Raw genomic sequence first — 22123 nt, forward strand, 5'->3', positions numbered from 1 at the left:
ATTCCAACACTTCTCCAAAAAGCAACGTTGCTATGACTGAATGAAAGGAGCCAGTCCTTGTGTCAATTCTGAACCCTCAGACCAAGCGGGGAATGAAAATGCTTTGGTCTAAAGATAGACCCTACCTAGTGGCATAATGTGAAGTGTAGAATACAGCATTGAACAGTTTCACCCATTCATTCCTTTTCAAGTCTGTTGGTGTCCCTGATTTCTATGGAAGCACATAACAAAAACACATGAAGTCTCTTTTTTTTTAATATAATTTCCCACCATTAACATAACTCTGTTCACTGAAATAGTATTGCTTAATAAGATGTTTTATGGTGTGTTGACAAAAAAGCCTCACTCCGAGACCACTTACTATCCTTTTCCAGAGTTTTTAACTGCATCTCACAGTCTGCCTCCGAGGATGGAGTTTGGTCAGTTGCCATGGAGATAGCTCGGTTGTTATCTAGTGACCCAAATAAAAACGTTTTTTGTCAAACAGTGAGATACAGTCGCTTAAGAAATAAGCAGAGCCAAACAAAAACAAGATAAAACTCCCTTTAATATGCAATGAATCATTTTCAAGTAACTTTTTTTTCCTAATGTCTGTTGGTAACAAAACAATACTGTATACAAACACAAAATTGCTACATTAATGTAAACAAGATATAAAAATGATCCTTATGGTAATAAAACAAGTATTTGCTGCAGATTTCCCCTTTTTATGTGAATTTTTTTTTCTTAGACCATCCTCCACCAAGCTCACGGTTAAAATTTCCAAAATATTGAAAAACAATATGGCAACGTAACATTCAAACACCATTTTTTTCAGTTTCTTTTTTTTTTTTTAAGTCATAACACTCAGATGCTAAGTTCAGTGGTTTGATGTTTCAACTTACTGGTGGAGTCTCATGTACACATCAGCCATGCATTTTTGATATTGCATTCATTTACTTAATACACCATTATATATTAAAGTGTTTATCCCCTGTTGTTCCAATTTTTTCAGCAGTGCTTTTGATTCTTTTGTTTGTACTGTGAGAGAAGCCTGATGGCAACTGTTAAAAGTGTTTGTCATGCAATCTGACCATTCAGCATCTGTGCAAGTTGTTTACATCTGTGTGTCTGTGTGTTTGTGTCTAATAGAAAGTATAAGAACAACAACGACATGAACAGAAACCAAAGAGACTGTACTGACGGACTGTTAACTGCTGAAGCTGACACACTCGTTCAAGGCATTAGTGAGACAGTTTCCGTGCTGGCGTGAGGAGTAACAAGGTGGCTGAAGAAGAATGGGAGGCAGAAAATTTTAAAAAGAACAGGGAGATTATCGGGATGCCATTCCGAATTCAAAGAGTGGTTTCATGAGTTTTTGTAGTCAGCTAGTGGATGAGGGAGTCTGGGAGGTGTTGGGGTGAGTGTTTGTGGGGGTCAGTGTAACAGGCGGCGTGCATCCTTCCTGCCAGACTCGTGCTAGCTGTGGGAGGACACTGGTAGTTTTTTTGGGGGGGAGGCGTTGGGAGGCAGGGGGGAGATGGACCTATGCTGAGGTGAAGGGGAAGAGAAATAAGTGCGTGGCATTTGACAGGTCTATGACAGGAAGTGACTGGCTGGACTGGGAGATGGGAGATGAGTCTATGATAAGATGTTGGACATGAACTCGTAGAATCGTTTCGAGTACTGCTCTGGGTTCACCGTCGATATTTCGGCCCCCGCCTAAGATACACAAACAAAAAAGGTACAAAATAAGATAGATTGAGCCATGAACATGCAATAAAAGAACATTAATACTTTTGATTTACATACATTTCTGTGTTACATGGAGTAAAATGCACTTTAAGGGGCCGTATGACCTAAGAATAGTATGCTCACTGTCCCACTTCCTAGGCCTTTGCCCCGGAGTTTCATGACAGCATCTTATTGACAAAATCTGTCTGCAGAAATATAACTGGCAAAGTACACAAAACCTTTTCTGTTGTAGGTTCTGCTAGAGAAGGTGTCTACTGGAAAACATTTTACCAGGATGAGTCACACACAGACTCACAAGGTGAAAACAATAGCCGCCACAAACAGGTACAATACAATAACCGGCTCCTCCTTTTATTAAGCTGAACAGTGCTACACATACTACCTTACCAGCCTGTAAATCAGATGGGTTGATGAGCTTTGTTTTATTACTCAGCATTAAAGTGAAGAGCCAGCGTTGGCAGTGGCAGCCTACTAGTTAATTCAGATTCATTTTTTTAGCATTATGTTCATATAGATGTTCCTCAGAGAAAGACACACCACAGTGTGAAGAGCAAAAAAACAGAGGGTGTGTTTTTACACACCCTGCAGTACATACTTTGTAAGGGGAGAGGCAGTATGTACTAAAAGTAAAAAGAGAAAGTATAAGATTTAGAGTGCAGCCACTGTCTTTCTCTTTGGTTGTTGTAGCTAACTGGATCTAGCTAGCCTGCTGACAGTTGGTGAGCCTGCTTGGAGGCTGAGGGCACATGTGATTGGCTGAAACATGAGGGGGCAGACACTGGTGAAAACGTCCACTGTCATCTAAAGTGACTTAATTAATGTCATCAGTAACAAAAATGTTGTTAAAGATGATTGACTACAGATAATGATAAGTGTAACAAAAACGTTATAAATGTAATATTAGGACAATTACATAGAGATAATATAAAAGGTTTTTAAAAAATAACAATGAATTTGAATACAACTCTGTTAATATGAAGATTCAGCATAATATTGTGTTGTGTTTTAATGATTAAATAAATATGAAATATTTTGCTCTACAAAAAGTATTTAGCATAACCTATTCATAATGTCTTATTGATTCTTTTAATTGACATATATCTCTGTAATCTGAATTTGTAGCCATAGAGGGATGGATAATGATGTAGTATTGACACTCACCCCGTGTTTCACAGTTTTGGCAGCATGTGCAGCTTTTTTCTTCGCGTCATAGTGTGTGAGGATGTCGATGATAGCCATGAAGTAAACCTCCTTTTTCACAACACCTGGCACAAGAACACATCACAAGGTTTTACTTTCACCTGAAAATACATGATAAAGGCTGTGACGTGGGACACACATTTCTGCTATTGTATGAGGAGCAGCTTTGACTGTCTACTCTTTAGTTTTGATTGCTTTTAATCAAACTAAATTTATTTTAAAAAAAAATCAAAACAAAGCTTATTTTCTTCTTTCTTTACAGACAAGTTGTCATCTAATCCGCTGCCAATGCTTCATTTAAAGTTAAGTGGGTCAGATGGATGTCAAAGGCGACACTCACTGTCGTGGCTCTTGATTGCGTAAACGTCCACAGAGGGGTCAAACTCCCCGGGGCCGAAGAATCCTCCACAGTTGAGAGGGTTTCCGGGGCTGTCGGGAGGCGTGCCGAAGGAGCCGGTGAGCACTCCTCCGCCCATCCCGTCGTTCTCGTACTCCTCCTCCTCTCCCACGCCCTCCACATCCATCTCCTCCTGCTCTGCCCGCTCCACGTCATGGATTCCCACCAGGAGACTGTAGTCCATGATCTTTAGGGTTGCCAGGAACTGACACACACAAACAATACACACGCACACACAACACTCAATGTAATGCCTCGTCGTCACATCTGCCCTTTTGGGGTTTCTCAGTCAAACAGCAGCAATTAAATATCTTTCAGCTTGCCATGGATAACAGATCTGTGTATTGCAGTATAACCAAAGAACTGCACTGTCACTATACAAAATGTTTCAATACTTGTACTTACAATACCTGAGTTACCAAGATGATGTTTTTTAAAATATACTTTACTTAAAGGATTATAATGTTTAAACAAAATAGCGTAGTCTAGTTAGTACAGTTTACGTTTCTAATGGAAGTCAAAGAACAAGTAGAATACCGATCCCACCTGTTGCATTTGAAGTTTATCAATGCTCGATGCTACCGACACAAAAGTAATGAGGTTTGATAACCATCTCTACCAAACTAATGTCTGAAAAAATAACAAGATTACACATTTTTACAGCCAACTAGATAAAAACCTGGATGTGTTTCTCACCTCTACGTCACGTTTTAGCTTCTCCAAAAAGTACTTCTTGTTGTCGTCTCCTATCTGCAGCTTCTGGCCTTCATTCAGGAAGTCGTTGTCTTTAAAAGTTGGGAGTTCTTTTGCCTGAAGAGAGGGGAAGTATTTAATTGTCAAACAGTAACAAAAATGTTGTTAATGAGGATGATTACAGGTCACATGCGAGATACAGATAATACTGATAAGTGTAACAAATACACCGTTATAAATGTAATATTAGGACAATTACATAGAGATAATATCAAAATAAATGGTCTTTCAATGATTCATGGTTTCACAGGAAAGAGACATTTGTCAGTACTCTACAGCGCATACTAACAAACAAAAAAGCACAACAGACTATTACACACTGACCACATGAGGCCAGTGCAAAAGGGTACTAACAGAATAAATATGCTTCCTGAAAACCTGCTTAATTTAGCTGTCATTTGACAGGTTTGCCTTCGGGGTGAGCTAAGGGCGTTTATATTTGTCCCATCATGTCAGCGGCTGTCACTGCACAGAAATAAAACGTACCTTCTCCTTGTCGCTGGCTTCCCTTGAGACCGTAGAACCCTACAAATGAAAGTGTAGAAAATGAGATTAAAAATAGAATTCATTGAAAGCAGGCTCAAGACACATCAGAGGCATTGTTTCATTTCACCCACTTTAACTCAGACAGCGTCTCTAAACTGTCAATACTGCGTTGGTAAGGTTGTTTTTTCCAGAGAATACTTTGTAGGAGAAGAGGCTTATGCTATGAAGCTTTTTTTAAGGATCACTGTTATCTATTATTTATAGATGAGCTGGATTTGTAATCTTCTGCAAATTATGCATGCCCATTTTCTTCTTCCTGCACAATCACTGCAAAATAAAGTGTTTGAGCTATACATTGAATAAACAACTTAAATATAAAAACAAAATAAACTCCAAAAATTGATTTTCCCCATTTTTCATAGCCAAAAAAATTATATAAAAGAGGAAGCTGGTATGAGCAAATGTTAAGCATTTTTTACTTGTACAAATAATAAATTATTTTAATTGTTAGTGATTTTCATTACTGATTAGTTGACTAATTGTTTCAGCAGTAAATTATTTCTTAAATTTAACCTAATTTTTCCATGTTATGTTGTGCTCTTTTTTTAATTTATTTATGTCTCATTTTATATTCAATTTTTTCCCTCAGAGGAGAGTCCATTTACATGTCAGACAAAATAAATAAATAAATTTTGATAATAAAAAATAATTGATAATGTATTTATACATTTTCACTTAATTTAATAAATTCAAAGAGCGGTTATAGATGTTAAGAGAGACACAGATGTTGCACAATTGTTTTATGTCATCATAACATGTTGTTGTAGTGTAGGAAACAAACATGTTTTTACCTTCAGGTCATATTTGCGGTGTACGGTGAGGCGATGGCTGAATACATTCCGGGTCACCACCATGTACGTCTCCACCCCGTCCACAGTTAGCCTGTACATGCCCAGGAACTGTGGGAGCAGCGTGTTGCCATGACACTCCACTATAAACTGTAGATAATCAAGGGATGAGAGCAGAGAGTGGAACGGAAAGTGTGGGAGTAAGGAATCAAATATACAGTATGAAAACTGATTAAAACTGGACACAGCACCGCTCTACACTCATATCATTCCAACACTTGGATTACGTAACTTTAGATTCAAATGAAGTAAGCACATCTTAAATCGTTTTTCACAGACTGATGCACCTAAATGTATTTTATATACTCCTATAAATAGTGTATGAAATAACCAATACTCATACCCAAATATTTAAGCATATTGCAGATATCTAAGATATTTGATTCCATCTATTTCTGTGGTGGAACAAGGGATTTTCTACCTGGTGATATTTCTTTAGGATGTTGTGCATCTCAGCTATATCCTCACTGGACACTGTTTTAATTACAAAGCGGTGGTCGTAGCTGGACAGGAAGCGGTTGCCAAAGCGACCCTGGGAGTCGCTGTTGAGTGGGGCGCTCCTCGTTAGAGAGTTCTGCCAAAAGAAAAAATCCAGTTATATTCTGACGTCAAAGTAGACATTCCCTTTTCACCTAAAATAATTTAGATTTCATTCATCAAAGTTTGTTTGTATCCTCTGACTAGGAGTGACCTACCTGGTAGTCCTGGTCATCAATGCAGAACCTCTCCCTCAGGTTTCTGAACACCATGGGACAGTACTCTTTGAACTTAAAGCGACTAGGCAGGTTTTCTCTGACAAGTAAAGGACACAAACAGTCAGCACAACAATCAGGAGATCAGAGGCTCATTACTAAAAATGAGGAAGAAGAATGACTGACGTCGTTAGTTTGCAAAATGTAGATGTTGGACTTATTTCTGCTATTGTGTGCACAGACAATAATACAATTCAAAATTGACATTTACAGCTTTGAGCTCCTTTTTCGAATGCATTTGTTCTACTTTTAGAGCTACTTTTCCATGAGGATGATTTGTATCGCTAAAATGCTTGGTTAAGTCATTGCCACATTATGGTTGGTGACATCCATTCTGAATACAACGTATTAGAGTCATTCAGAGCAAGTCTCACTTTGTGTTGTGATGGGATTTAATGAGTGCAAACAATCTGTGATTTAAATGTTTGAGCAAAGAGATGGAAGGTCCACTTTTAGGAGTTACATCAGGTGTTTTGAACTCTGTTGTTGGATGGATAGTGCTTTTAACAGACTGAGCTGACAGTGCATAAGCTGTGATGTACCTACTTGTTAAATAGGTGGTTGTCCACTTTGATCTTACTGTAGGCTTTAAAGTCATCTGGCATCAGCATTACTGGTACAGGCACATTACTTAACTCGTTAATCTGAGGGAGAGAAGTGAGAAAGAGAGAGAGAGAGAGATCAGACAAGAGCCCGGAGCTGATATTCCTTCATACAGAACATATAATTAAGAAATCAAAGCAGCACTATTGACTTTGCAGTACACGGTTTGAAAGTATGCTTAAAACAGACTCCTCATATCATAAAGATACAACTGAGAAAATATATGTACAGCATCTCATTTTGCCCTCAAGTACTGAACAACAACTGTGCATACCTGCAACACACCTCAGTATTCAAAAACATTACATTACATTTACATTACAGTCATTTAGCAGACGCTTTTATCCAAAGCGACTTACAATCAGTAGTATATTACATATCATTCACCCATTCACACACTGATGACAGGCTACCATGCAAGGTGCCACCATCAGACTCTAACTAACATTCATGCAACATCCAGTCCACACCGATGGCAAGCCTTCGGGAGCAACTTGGGGTTAAGTGTCTTGCCCAAGGACACATCGACTGCCGAAGCCGGGTATCGAAACCACCGACCCTCTGATTGGAGAACTACTTGGCTCTCCAATCCACAGCCGCCCCCTGTGTATATCTATTGTCAGTTTCATGGGACCCAAAACAATTTGAGCCAAATCTGTACGAGTGTTTACCAGAACCAATAATTGACCCTGGGACCGAAGAGCAGCCCGGACATTTTTCTTGCAACATAAATTCATTTTATTTTTATCAATAACATTAATATTACAAATTAAAAAGGGGACAAAAACAAAAAAAGGTTGACTATGTCATGATCATATTTAACATAACTAATGGAGAGAAAATCCATTATTTATACATTCTTGTACAGGGACTTTTGAAGACGCAAACTATGAAATTATGAAAAATACATACACTTATTAAACAATGTTATAATGAAAGGTAATCTTCAAATTCTTTCCATAGTTTTATGTGTATACATGTATACATGAATATGATGCTTTCCCATCAGAATGACTGTATTAGTTATAGAAGATATGTTCAAATTAAGATTATCCTAGAATAAGACATCCATTAGACCAATTATGGGAATACTAGGTATTGTAATACGCATCCATCCATGAATATACATGTCCAAAAATAATTGTGAGAAAAGGACACAGGTTTTTCTTGCTACTGCTGATAAACCCCCCAACTCTGATCTTATCTGCTGAAACTTAAACCAGGGCATAAACTCACGCTGATGGACCTCTGGAAAAAAAATCCCCTTGTAGATTATCGAGTAAACAGCCACACAAGGTAAATTTGAGGAAAAGACTGAAGAAATACCACGACCCCAGGGAGAAAGCGGAGTCAAACATGTAAGTAAATATGAAGTAATAACAGATGGATAAACTAAAATGGGCAGCAAAGGGGCAGTAAACAGTCCTGGCCGTGCTGTTTGGCAATTTAATATATGTTCTTCTCATTTTGAACCAACTCCTGGTGGTGCATTAATGTTAATGGTTGTTGTTTGTACACTAGTAGTATAGTTTTTTAATTAAGATGTAAAATAGGAAACAGTCAAGTCAGGTAGCTTCCTAGTGGACGACTGTTCATTTGCATGAATTATTGATGTGTGCAGGAACATTTAGCGTATCTAAAAAATAATGTGTAACTTTAAGAAGTATGAAAACAAGCATTTATTGAATATTTAATCTAATTTTTTTTATATGAACACATTGTGTCCTTTGTAAAGATCAGATTCTGTTATCTTAAAGGTGTTATTTAATAATGCTGAATGGGCTCAATCAGTAAAATACAAACACTCCCTTAACCTGAAGCTTTGATGAACCTCAGTGGGCAATTATTTGTGGACATAAAAAAGAAATCCAAGGGACAGGCAGCATCAAACAGGTGGTGTTCAGTAGTTCACCATCTAAACACTAACTGACACTGTGTGGAAGTGAAGTCTTGCAGCAGAACAGCTAGAGCACTATTAAAAATGCATCCAACTCCTGACTGGAAGAAGAGGACTTTGATGAGAAGTCTGTTTGATGTCTTGAATCGGCTTCCCACCCACACCTCAATCACCAGGCCTGGGAGCTGCACCCACACGCCCACTGCCAAAGTTCACCCACTGAATACTGGAGATGCTGCAGTGATAACCATATCATTAGCTGCTCCCTTAATTCCCTGGTTGTTTGCATTATATTGCCATCTCATTTAACAGGCTAGCTGGTCTTCGGGATTATGTCTTGCAGAAATCAGTGTAGTTACATTACATTACATTTTACATTACAGTCATTTAGCAGACGCTTTTATCCAAAGCGACTTACAATCAGTAGTATATTACATGTCATTCACCCATTCACACACTGATGACAGGCTACCACAGGTGCCACCATCAGACTCTAACTAACATTCATGCAACATCCAGTCGGGAGCAACTTCGGGTTAAGTGTCTTGCCCAAGGACACATCGATCAAAGCCGGGTATGACCCTCTGATTGGAGAACTACCTTGCTCTCCACTACACCACAGCCGCGGCGTAGTTTGATCCAGACACATGAACACATTCCCACTGTCACAGTGTCACTATCTGCTGTTTTGGCAGTTAACCACCTTTGAATAATTACCAATTACATAATGACAAATTGAATGTTTGGAAGATGAGTCAGTCCACCACCCAATACTGTAACGTCACAGGGACCGCCCTGGTGTACTTTACCTGACATGAGGGGAACCAAAAATAACAGAAGTGAAAACAAATTACACCAGACTGTGACAATGAACTCATAATCCAGATTACAGGTGCCGTGTTGTTCAGAGCAGATCCAAAAGTTTCAACCCTGGACATAGTTCTCACACCTGAGAAGCTGCTTTTCATGCATCAATCAAACTGTGCCAGAGCGGGTCCGTGTGACAACATAGTTACTGAGTGTATTGCACTGCTGGTGCCAACCAACTCCATCCATCCATCCATCACTGGTGTCGAATCTGCCCCTCACTATGCTTTACATAGCCAGGGTCAGACTCAGCCAAAAGTGAATGTGATATATTTTCCCTGCTGGCTATTTATAGGGGTAATGATGTAATGCAATTAAACAGCAGCAGTTGGATGCATGCACCGAGTTTTGGAGCTGCAAATGCCGGCTCTGGAGCAGGTTTATCAGAACAATGGGCAGGCTGCTGTCTGTGTAACCTGCTGCTCCTGCTGACTGCCTGGCACACCCCTCTCACCCCTCCCACTCCATGCCTGCACTACAGCAATGGCTCCAAAAAAAACAAAAAAAAAAACACTCCACACATCCAAGACAGCAGATTATTAATGCTTCCAGTGGAAATGTTGTGAATATCAGTGCACACAGCTGCAGAGACTTAAACAAACACACGTCAGACCCTCCACCTGCAAAACGCACACTCCAGGCAGAGCAGCAGTGATAACACACACCACACAGAGTCAGCCTGCACACCTCCACCTCCAAACCCCCCCCCAACGACATAGACCTTGAATCAAAGCATGCATGACAGATGACAAAAGCTAGCAGCCTGCCCCTACTCACCGTGTGGTTCACCCCCCACATCAGCACGCTCAGGATGGGCTCGCTTGCACGGAACAGCTTCACTTTCTGTCCTATGAAATGCTTCTTTTTCGTCTTGGTTTTGCTGGCGCTGACGGGCGCAGCGCTGGTGCAGTTGGATGACATGCTGCAGGGGGCTCCGGGCTCCGACGCACGGACGCACGGACGGACGGACGGACGGGCCTCGGGTCGCTCACCGGCCTCGACGCACAACACGCAGATTTGTTGGGAGTCACTGGAGTCTACAGGAGCATCGTGCTCGTCGGCCAAAACTCTCTGGGTGTTGTTTGGGGAGTCAGCGGTGGAGCATTTTTGCTCCGTCACCACCCCCTTCCTCTTCCCCGAGCAGGCCGCGGCGGAGTCCAGAGAGCAGCTAGCCGGCCATCGGGCTCGCAGCCTCCCCGCTCCTCTCTCCTCTCTACGGCCGGGCAGAGGTGAACACGGGCCGGGCAGCTGCTCTTGCTTTCACCACCCCACCCCCCACCCCCCGTTAAACGTGTGCAAAAACGCAGAGCTGGTGCGGCGCTGTTCTACTTGTTGGTGAGTAATCCCATCATGATGCGCCCGAGATTGTTGTCAGTCACCAAACCAGCTCGGGGTCTCCTCAAGATGGCGTCTGTGCGGCTCCCGACGGCCAACAGCGCCCCCAGCAGGCCGCCGCTGGAACTACAGGGGTTCCCACAGCTCAACACCTGACTGCAGGACTAGTTTATATTATATTCCTTTATTGATCCCCATGGGGAATTCAAGTGTTGCAGCAGCTCAACTACACAGACACAGACAATAAATACACATACTATACACAGACAATAAATACACATACTATACTACAGACACAGACAATAAATACACATACTATACAAGACACAGACAATAAATACACATACTATAAATACACACAGACAATAAATACATACTATACAACTACACAGACACAGACAACACATACTATACAACACACAGACAAAATAGTTTTTTTCTGTCTGTAAATATTATATTTCAGTTATTGTGTTTTTCTACTGTTTTTATTGCTTATTTATAATACTTTTTTTTCTTTTTTTTTTATCTTGTCTTTCTTTACTATGTCTCTTGTGTGCACTTTACTTTCTGCTGCTGTAAGCCTGCAAATTTCCCCGCTGCGGGACTAATAAAGGATTATCTTATCTTATCTCTTATCTTATAAATACACATACTATACAACTACACAGACACAGACAATAAATACACATACTATACAACAAAACAACAAAAAAGTAGATGGGATGTAGCCAGGATCACTATTATGATCAATTATTCACATTTTATTTTTTCACTTAACTGTTCAGTTATATTCCAGTAGATCACAAAACAAAACACTAATAAATCGGTGCAATACAAATACACTGTGCAATACTATAACTATAAATATTCTGTCTGTATTTCTAAGAATTTTAGTTATTGTGGATTTTTTATTTTTCTTACTTACTTACTTATTTAAAATACTTTTGTTTTTTCTACTATGTACCTTGTTTGCACTATATCTATGCTGCTGTAATCCTGTAAATTTCCCCGCTGCGGTACTAATAAAGGATTATCTTATTTTATCTTAATCTGAGTGAATTACCAAAATCAGGGTGTGGATGCTGTTTGAACACACCACCAGGAATACATTTTTAGTGGGGAAATACTGGCTCTAAATACATAGACTAAAAACAGTTCAATCTCCCTGTAAAAACACGTGTTGATTTTATTGACCAATTTTGTTGTTGAAACTCCCCCCCAGGTTGCTAAAATGCATATCCCTGATAAAATAAAATAAAAATAAATACAGCAGACACCAACCCAGTAACCTCAATGGCAGGTATGTCCCTGGTTGTCACAGCTGGCACAGCTGAAATATGTCACCTGTCAGATTCTGTGTCACCAGAGATTCCACTTTTAAAAAGGTACGGTTGGGCTTATCAAAGATTGACAGGTGAGGTGTGAGTGCTTTAAAGACAAATCTATTACCGCTGAGCTCCTTTTCTATCTGTAGTGTTTAGAATGGGCCAGGCATCTAAGCTGTTATAGATTTAACCACAACTATGTTTGATAACAGGCCACAACAAAATACGTCGCCATGGTTAAAACTGTTGGCAAACTACATGAAATTCCTCATCAGGTCACCTGATAGTTTACAAGTACCAATCACAGTTTTACCTACAAATAAATGAAGAAATAAATGTGTGACATTATTCTAATTTCAGTGAGATATGTCTTCATTTAGAAGACCCTAAACACAGAAAGTTTCAGAAAGATGTAGGACCCACACACAATGTATTTACCTCAGAGATGCCTCACAAACAGGGGACATAAACAAGACAAGGGCAGGGTGAGCCTGAAGAACAGATGCTACGGAGTTTCATTATGGAAGTAGCCATGTGTTTTGAGCTGGACTCATTTTAAGGACTTCAAGTCAGGATCTTTGGCCTCAGGTGCTATAAATTAAACAAGTTATTATTTTTTAATCTGTCACTTGTGAGTCACACACCTTTATGGAAGATACATATTAAATAACTGGAGTACCCCTTTTGAAAACAATTATAAATGTACAACTACACTACAAGATGCACTCATCTGTAATAGCCTTTGTGTTTTTCTTTCAGCAGACCTCATGTTCAAGATTGCGCCATCCAAAATCACAGGAATAACATTGCCTGAAGCATGTTTTTTCTTCTTTCCCTTAATGAAACGATTTTTTTTTTTGCATTTCCTAATTCTCAAAGAACTGATCTGTAACAACCTTGTAGCTTCTAGAATGCAATCAGCATGTACCCCTGTGCACTGTGTTTCCCCTCAATAATGTCCAGTCAGTCAGAAAGCTTTTGTCATAATACATATGTTTACGTCACTCACACGTATGGAAGTCTTACTGTTTGCAGTAACAGTATTCATTTTTGTAAGCTGACCCCAGGGCTGTTACAAAAGCTTTGATGATCTCTGCATGTTACCAAAGTGTATACTGACTCTTCATTAGTATACAGTATTGTTAGCTAGTATTAGACTGCCCTTTTATACTGATATTTTTTTTCCTGTCCTATCAGTCTGTAAATATGTGCTGCTTTTATTGGCTACAAGGCAAACTTGGAAAGGAGCTCTCCAATCTCAGATTTAAATTAATAGACATTCATTTGATACATGATATGGAAAAAAAAAACCATTAAATTTGTATTTCACTGGAATAAAGAAATAATTCTTCAGCATGCAAGTATTTGATAAGGCATTTATACTTTTTTTCCCCCAGGGGTATAAATCTATTATTTTTCTAACCATGTAATTAATGTTATCATTCTTTATTTCATGTATTACTATCCATTTATTTATAGCTTTGCCAATACTTTTTTCTATTAATATATGACGTAAAAATAGTATATTCTTATAAAAATATTGCATTTTTTTTTTTTGTTGTTTGCATATTTGCCAAATAAATGCCACACGTCTTTGTGGGACATCCCAAATCTCGGGCCGCAGGACACGAGGCCTGCAGGGCCTCTCAGCCCAAATAAACTGAGGCTGAGAGAGACACGCACAGTGGGCGTGGCTCACCCCTCTACCGGTCAACGTATTGAAATAATTTGATAAACTAAGATAAAATGAACAATAAGAAAACAAACGTGATGTGGGGGGGATTAAATGTGTATAATAAAGTCAGCAGGGCCTGACACCCTGTATGCCCCGTGAACGAGGCGACAAAATAATATCACGTGATCCAAAATGGGCAGTCCTCTGACGGTGCTGAAAAAAAGCCATTTTCTGGCGCTGCTGCAAAATTCTGCCCCAAGTCCAAATAATTGACCTGGATCCTCGCTGGGAGGAGAGGGGGACCGTGTGTGTGTGATCAGGTAGGACCGCCGCGGCCGTGCCCGCTCTTTATCCGCACGCCTCGCCGCTGCTCGCCGAGGCGCACGCCAAGAAGCGCACGGTGTCACATTTTGAGTCTCTCTTGTTCGCCTCCTGATACAAGCCCTGTCAGTGAATTTAAGATGGCTGCTTTGTGTACCAGTGTGGGTTTTTCCTCTGGGCTCTGCAAAACCCCCCTACCCACCCCCCATCACTGTTGGCGTTTTTCTCCCGATGTGTTCGGTCGCGGTGCCCCGGTCGGCCGGCGGAGCTCCGGGGAAATGGAAACGCTCTTTGTTGGTTGGTCCGCTGGCCGAGGAGCAGAGCTGATGCACCGCAAGATGAGGCCACTAACAGGGGGGCGATTGAATAGTCGGCTGCTGTGTAACCAGCACACAGCCCCGCATTCAGCTGCACGACTCCCTGCTCTCTCCACACGTTATTATTAATCGCTACAACATACGAGCTCTCTTTGTTGTGGTTGCACAACCTGCTGTCCCAAGGACGAGCTGCAGACATTGTCTGAGGGCAGAGCTGTGGCAGACACTCATTGACCATATGGGAGATAGACCACGCATATGTCTTAACAAGCACGTTTACATCGGCTCCTGTGCCTTAACTGTGTGACCAGAACCTCTCGTGTTGTTATTTGTTTCCTCTGCAGATCTGTCCAGATGGATAAAATGCAGCCCAACCGGATTAAAATCACAGATCTGAATCCACACCTCACATGCCCACTGTGCGCTGGTTACTTAATTGATGCTACAACCATCGTAGAGTGCCTGCACTCCTGTAAGTCCCTCACATGAGAGCATTACCTGGCATGCATGCATGCATATTGTTTTCATTAACACCAGCATGACAATAACACAGATGTTACAACTGTATGCACGTCTAGCAGAGCTCCTGCTGGTGATGTGGTAGTCACACACTGTGACTACCACCTCAATGTTCATTTTTTGGAATCAGGCCTAGTAGAAGTCTACTTCAGGGAACATTTGTGTGCACAATAATAATGTAGCGCATGTGAAACACTCACATTTATTTTGGTACTGTGTGTAAGATGTAGTCTCCTCTGGTGTAGAGTCAGAAAGTAGTTTTGCGTCCATGATGCTGATTCCACTCCGTGAACACTGCGTAATGCACAGAGCAATGTTTTAACGTACATCTGTGTCCTTTCTCTGTACAGTTTGTAAAACTTGCATCGTTGCCTTCCTGGAGACAAATAAGTTCTGCCCTCGATGTGACGTTCAGGTCCACAAGACATGTCCGCAGCTCAGCATCAGGTAAGTTGTTTTGGTTTATAAAGGGTATTTTATTAAAATCCCTCCAAATGCAAGGAGTATCATGCTTATCAACAGTGATTCTTCTCTTTTCCAGGGCAGACAAAACTCTACAAGATATTGTTTATAAGCTCGTACCGGGGTTATTCAAAGGTAAGACTGTGTTTCTTCAAGCAAGCTCTTGTCTTAAGTTACCAGTTTATGATGCATTTCCTTTGCCAATGGACACGTGTATCCCTGAACCCAGATGAGATGAAACGGAGGCGGGACTTCTACGCAGAGAATCGTGTGCTGGAACCGGGGGAAGTGGTGGAGACGTTCAACATAGCAGAGGATGAAATCATCAGTCTGTCAATACAGTTCTACGAGAGAAACAAGTGAGTCAATCGTTTCTCAGTGTTTGCAAAGAAAACAGCAGTGTTAATTCTTAGACAGGTTTGAAAACAATGCAATGTAACCATCTGATCATCCACAATGCAAATACTAGAGAATAATTACTTAAATATAGAACTAAGAAATAACCAGTGACATAAATGTAAACACTCTAAACGATTCCATTCACACCTGCTGTATGTCTCTGAATATGGTTTTCTGTATGTGTGGAAATAAAATGTGTTAATTATTATTTGACACCTTCTCTTTGTATTTAATACTTCCCTGCAGAAATAATGAGAGGCAGCATTCAGAGTTGGAAGGAGACAAGGTAAAGCCTGATTTTTTAGATAAAAAGCAAAGTTGGTTAAAGCATTCAGTTGAAGCCTACACTCGTCATGTTTAATGTGGTTTTCTGGTCTTCACCCTGGATTTATGTGTTCCCCTCTCTGCTCTTGTCTTTGTTCTCAGTCCAATGGTAAACGCTTCCTGCAGTGCCCAGCAGCCATGTCTGTCATGCACTTGGCAAAGTTCCTACGAAGCAAGATGGATATTCCCAACAACTATCGGGTAGGTAGACACTTCACCCATACGCGGCAACTCTTGCTGTATTTGTGTGGCAGATTTTAGGGGTTTTGACAACGTTATATAAAAGCCTTGTGTAAAATTAATTTGAAGTCTTAAGTAATGTGATCACAGTCGTTCACACTGTAACAGAGGTGGGTTAAATTTGGTTGCATGCATTTGTTGGCTCTTAAAGAGCAATCGGCGCTTTGATACGTGAGCTCTCAGTGCAACATGATAACCAACAGAGTACAAGACAGACCAAATCACATGTGACCAAACTGAGTGGCATTGCTGCAAAATCATTAAAGCTGCACCAATTTCAGCACATAACTTCACTGTTTTGGTTCACTTTTACTGCGCTGACCAGACTTGTTTTCAGCCGTAGCAGCTGTTTATAGTGAAAATCCTCTGATAAACATATTAAGCTCAACCCTCCCTGCATTGTACGGAAGACAAAGTCAGCTACTAGCCACTACTACATAGTGGAGCTCTTAGCAGCTAAAGAGACAGGTTTTGTTTCTCAGGAGTTGGTGGAGAGAAAAAAAAAGGGCTAAAGGGTAAATATTGGACTTCTGTTAAAAAGGTGGAAACAAGCAAGACTACAAATTACTGCTTACATTGCTTCATATCTTTTAGACATGTAAATGCTAAACTGTGCTAACTCTGTCACCATAACATTGTGAGGTGATTGTATGTCATTGTGATTGTATGTCAGCATTTTCCACTACCATTGAGTCTAATAAAAACAACAACCTATTATTACTGCTTGTAATATTCCAAGGTAAAGAATGAAAGAAAGATTTTGATGGGTCATAAAAGGAAAAGCACAGATGTGACTAAAAATGATGTCACTGTTCCATTAAGTTTCCCAGTGAGACTGCATTCACAATAGCAGAGCTGTGGAACTGAATGAGTACAATTACTTTATTAATTACAACTGTGCTTTTCTTTCTACGACTTGTCAAAACAACAAAGGTCTAAAACAGGACCAGCTTATGACTAATTTGTTAGCATTCAACAACTGTAGCACACTTCAGTCTTTAGAGATGTTGTCTTTCAAAGCTAAAAGTAAATAAAGTCCACAACCTTGTAACATTTTAGAGAAAATGCCGGTACGGCTGTGTTGTGAAATGAAAGTAGTAACATTGCAGGGATGAACACGGATAGGGTAACGTCCGTCTGACGAAAGATGCTTCCTCGTGCAGCAAAACCAGTCACATGACTCTGCTGATGTCGTATTTGAATCCACGACTTGTTTACGGTTTGAAATTTACACCAATGCTTATGTAGGTAATTTGACTTTTCCCTCAAACTGTATTAAATACATAACAAGAACATTGGCACTGGAGGAAAACAGCTCGCCCGCCAGGTTCCTGAAAATAATAAGAGACGTCTTCTGCTGCGTACCTGTAAATGAGGCTGATGTTGTTGCATGCTGACAACATAAGGCCACCTCTGTTCAAAAGATGGGGTACTCAAAGTACAGAGTGCCAGTTATCTTGAGGTAGAAACACAAAACTTAACCTTCAGACTTTCATGCCAACATAATTGAGGCCAATGGAACAGAATTTTGCCTTGAACGGGCATTGCACTAGTTCTAGTTATGCCTGGATGGGAGCCCCGTCAGTGTGCACCATGTTGATGATGATTTCAATGGAGGCTTTATATTATAGAGGTTTTTTTTTTCTTATACTTCAACCTCAGCCCAAAAATGCTGATGTCAGCCTTAGAAGAATCCACGAGGGTACTTAAATGCAAGAACCGGTAGAGTGAAGATCTGGCAGATGGCTGTTTCCTGCTGGTTACTTTGTATTAAGTGGTTTTGTTTTTTTTAAATGTGTGTTACAGGTGGAGGTGTTGTATGGAGATGAGCCCTTGAAGGACTACTACACACTAATGGATATTGCCTACTTTTACGAGTGGAGACGAGTGAGTGTCAGCTTTCATACCGTGTTACTGTTGACCACAAGTATATTACCATCATCACTCTTGGGTTTCCTGTAGCTAGCATGATTTCATTTTCATTTCCCTCTTTGCAGTGTCTCCAGGACGTTTGCACGCATTCTATATACTCTTAAATTTATTATGTAACGGGCAGCCAATGGGGGCTGTTCATGTGATCTGCTCTTGTTAACATACAGATGGATGCATTGAAGGAAGAGTTTGTTTTAGACGGAGATACTCTAAAACACAATTTGTATCAATGGGTTAAAACACAAGTTTTTTTCTTCATTATGCAGACATAGTCGAAAACAAATTATTTTTAGTGTAGTCTTTGTTTTTTATGTTTATAGTTAATATATTTTCTGCCATGGCATGATCTTCTTTGACCATTTGCTATAAGCTTCCTTTTTATATGGACGTGCTCCTAGCTCGCACTGTGATATTTAGACTCTGGTATGTTAAAGGTTGAGGCTGCTGGTATTCTTTTTTTTTTTTTTTTTGTTATTGTCAACAAATCCCATGAAATGACCAAATGCACCCCAACCTTTCCATCCAACCCTTGTTGTGGCTCTCAGCCCAGGACTAATCATTTTTTATTGAATATGTGATTTTGATAACTGGTCAAACTATATTTTCAGAGGTAGATTAATGCACATCTGGAGTATTTTGTGGGATTGAGTGAACATAAACTACAGTGCCCATGTTGATTATAATGAAGGATCATGCCACCCAATGCAACACTGTGGCTCATTTATGTGTTTTTTAAATGTTTTTGAGCACAAAATTAGCTCAGTGAAAAATGCAATCGACAGAAGTAAAAAGCAAACGTCAAGCCATAAAGGAAATACAACAAGTTGCGTGACTTCATGACACCACCCTAAAGCTAAAGGGGGACTAGTATTCAGCGTGATTATGTTTTGTAGTCACTTGCTAGCAACAACCTTTTTATAAGACAGGTAAAGGCTTCAAAATTCACTTTTAGGTATTTACATAGGCATTTTCATATGTGTTATTGATGAATAATAAAACCTGAGCTCCTATCCACAGTCCTAATGATGTGTATACCTCTGTGCAGACTGGACCCATCCCCCTGCAGTATCTGGTCAAACCCACCCGGAAGCGCAGGAGGCCACCCCAGTCTGCCGCCCAGGGCCACTCTGACGGCGTCAACACCAGCCCGACATCAGAGAGCGACTCCCAGAGCGACAAAGTCCACAGTCCCGCCGCAGCCCAGCCGCCCCGAGCCTCCTCACAATCCAGCCCCGCGTCCCACAACCTCTCCCCCGCTATCCAAAGCTCCAACGGTACGACTGTGACCAACAACACTCAGCGACACACTCTCGCCTCCAAACAGGGCGCCAACGCTCGGAAGGTGACTGTCAACGGTACGAGCTCTGGGGCCGGCAAAGAGGAGGCGAGAGGAGGCGACAAAAGTGGTTTGCCTCCGACGACCTAACGTGTATAGCGGGCAGCAGGGAGGACAGTGTTTGAATTGCTCCCTTCATTCTTTCTTAATAGAGAGAGAAAAGACAAGCTTGGGCCTTCTGGACAAACAGGAGGAAGATTACTGTTATCATCTTTCAGAAGGAAAGACTGAGAAGTGCAGCCAAATAGACACTTGTATGTATGTATGTGCGTGCGTGTGTGTTTATGTGTGTTAGACTAGAACAGTGCACACATACAAACTGTACAGTATGTATCAAATGTGAGCATGTGTGCATACATATGTATAAACTTATCTTTTATACAAGATATTGTAATCGTTTTGTATTGTATATGCAGTGGGTCTGTTTCATTTCCATACTGTAGTTGCATCAACATTTATTTGGCTCCATAACAGTTGGGACAAAACGCTGAAATGCATTGCAGTGTTCACCACTGCAGAAGTTGGATGTAAAGAGAAAAACAGTCATGTTAATAACTGCTGTATAAGTGTCCATTATATACAGATGTTCATCAGGTAACACAGGTACATTACATTGAACTGTTGATGCACTTTGTCAAGGTCAGATCACACAACCTAACAAGTATTTTCCAACAGGAGAAGCATTTATATTTACAAAGTTCCAAGCACTACCACGCTCGTAAGCAGACGTTTCTAAGCAGACCATGTTCTTTCTCTCATGGCAGTCGAAGAGCTCAAAAGGGATTTGAATATTTGGCCATGTATGTTGTAGTTCCATAAATTTCAACATTCCTTTTGTTTCTTTTCAACAAACAATGATACTTTTTTTATCAGCCATATGTGCATGTTTTAGGTCAATAAAATGTTTACTTACTAGGTTTTTCTGACCTGACTGTCCTGTTTATGATTCCCTGAACGTGATGGGTTATAAAGCATGCAGCATAAATGGAGTTTAAAAAAAAAAAAATGATTTTACACATCTTTTCTCTGTGGTTTCTCACAGGGAGCTACCCTGTGTGTGTGCAATGGAGTGACCTTAAAGTGTCACTCTATTATCTTGGAAGAACAGGCAATGTTTATACGCATTTTTTAAAATCATCAAACCACAAATGTCAGAGCTTCTAAGTAATAAACTGAAGCCAAACAGAAATAGTTAGACTAAACATGCCATGATACATATTAGTTTCTCAACCTTTCTTCATCAATAAGATGCCATATTTTGGTGTTTTGGGCATTCAGTTGGTCTCTTCTTTTAAGACGATAGAACTGAAATGTATGATGAAAGTCATGCGAGTTTAAACAGGTGGTTGGAGATAAAAGGCATAGGGTGAACATTTAAAAGTATTTCTGTCAAGTTCTGGGGTTAAGCTACTTGTTACTCAAGCAGCCTGTTCTGAATCTGAACAAATGCTTTCTTCTTCACTGTGTGCATTTACAGCAAAATGTCAGCAGCTCAAAAGCACAGGCATCTGCTGGATCATACATACAGTAGAAGAGTGTCCATCCATCCATCTTCCGTAACCTGCTTATCCAGTTAAGGGTCGCGGGGGTGCTGGAGCCGATCCCAGCTGTCAATGGGCGAAGGCAGGGTACACCCTGGACAGGTTGCCAGCCTATCACAGTGTACAATATTACAGGGCATTATCAATATTTTTAGTTTGTTTCTATTTGACAACATTATCATAGACAGGTCAGCCCAACTGGCAACTCATGTGATTGTTTATTTATTTATTTAAGTGAACAAAATAAATTAATCTCCCAAAAGTTAAACAGGACATTAAAGTGGCATTTTACATATGGAGAAGATGCTCACCGTCTGGCCCTGACAGATTGTAGTTGATCCGCACTATCAGACACACTGATTATAGGACGAAATTATACATTGCTACATGAACACATTTCACAGTTTACAACTTCTACCCAATCAGTTTTCTTTTGTTAAACCATTCAATAGATCTTTGAACTCTTAGCCATAATACTAGTCAACCCCTCTTTTACATCCTTTTATATCGCGTTCAGGTACCGTTATAAGCAACATTGCCCACAACGGCCTAATAAAACGAAGATCTTGTATTCACCTCAGTATTAACTGTATGGTAAAATCTCCCTCTCGTTACAAAAACCTCTACTATATCATAGAATATCATCATATCGTCCCACCCTGCTGTTAATGCAACATTGTCCCATGGAAAACTGAAGTTTTTGTCTGTGGCGTTAACCTTTTCATCGCCACTCTCTCTGTCAAGCACCGAGAGGAACAATGAAAAGACAAAGCATGGAAAATTGAAGTTGTTGTCTCACT

At 40.3% G+C, this 22123-nt stretch overlaps 2 protein-coding genes across 3 annotated transcripts; one reads left to right on the forward strand and one right to left on the reverse strand.

Annotated features, from left to right (window-relative positions):
- Window positions 1-529: 529 nt before the first annotated feature.
- On the reverse strand, window positions 530-11062 carry LOC129096063 (phosphatidylinositol 5-phosphate 4-kinase type-2 beta). The gene is made up of 10 exons (XM_054604716.1): window positions 10375-11062; window positions 6777-6874; window positions 6174-6270; window positions 5900-6052; window positions 5422-5568; window positions 4571-4609; window positions 4028-4141; window positions 3275-3536; window positions 2896-2999; window positions 530-1701 (listed from the first exon to the last, which is right to left on the reverse strand). Exons 1-10 carry the CDS (start codon window positions 10516-10518, stop codon window positions 1621-1623), a joined length of 1239 nt encoding a protein of 412 aa, XP_054460691.1. The 5' UTR covers window positions 10519-11062; the 3' UTR covers window positions 530-1620.
- A 3085-nt stretch (window positions 11063-14147) lies between these two features.
- LOC129096068 (polycomb complex protein BMI-1-like) lies at window positions 14148-22113 on the forward strand. 2 transcript variants are annotated; one of them, XM_054604722.1, is made up of 9 exons: window positions 14148-14252; window positions 14915-15042; window positions 15440-15536; window positions 15631-15686; window positions 15781-15910; window positions 16197-16236; window positions 16377-16475; window positions 18321-18401; window positions 19492-22113. In XM_054604722.1, exons 2-9 carry the CDS (start codon window positions 14925-14927, stop codon window positions 19870-19872), a joined length of 1002 nt encoding a protein of 333 aa, XP_054460697.1. In that variant the 5' UTR covers window positions 14148-14252; window positions 14915-14924; the 3' UTR covers window positions 19873-22113. The 2 variants fall into 2 exon arrangements, with proteins under 2 accessions (XP_054460697.1, XP_054460698.1); XM_054604723.1 differs by lacking the exon at window positions 14148-14252 and having other exon boundaries at window positions 14479-15042.
- Window positions 22114-22123: the final 10 nt, after the last annotated feature.

The sequence above is a fragment of the Anoplopoma fimbria genome, chromosome 9, assembly GCF_027596085.1.
Source record: "Anoplopoma fimbria isolate UVic2021 breed Golden Eagle Sablefish chromosome 9, Afim_UVic_2022, whole genome shotgun sequence".
Lineage (NCBI taxonomy): Eukaryota > Metazoa > Chordata > Actinopteri > Perciformes > Anoplopomatidae > Anoplopoma > Anoplopoma fimbria.

Coding starts and splice junctions, on each gene's coding strand:
- LOC129096063 (XM_054604716.1), bottom strand. CDS start 10,518: ATGTCATCCAACTGCACCAGCGCTGCGCCCGTCAGCGCCAGCAAAACC. Junction 6,875..10,374: donor TGTGGGGGGTGAACCACACG/GTGAGTAGGGGC, acceptor TCTCTCCCTCAG/ATTAACGAGTTAAGTAATGT. Junction 3,537..4,027: donor AGCTAAAACGTGACGTAGAG/GTGAGAAACACA, acceptor TGTGTGTGTCAG/TTCCTGGCAACCCTAAAGAT.
- LOC129096068 (XM_054604722.1), top strand. CDS start 14,925: ATGGATAAAATGCAGCCCAACCGGATTAAAATCACAGATCTGAATCCA. Junction 15,537..15,630: donor TGTCCGCAGCTCAGCATCAG/GTAAGTTGTTTT, acceptor TCTCTTTTCCAG/GGCAGACAAAACTCTACAAG. Junction 16,476..18,320: donor ATATTCCCAACAACTATCGG/GTAGGTAGACAC, acceptor TGTGTGTTACAG/GTGGAGGTGTTGTATGGAGA.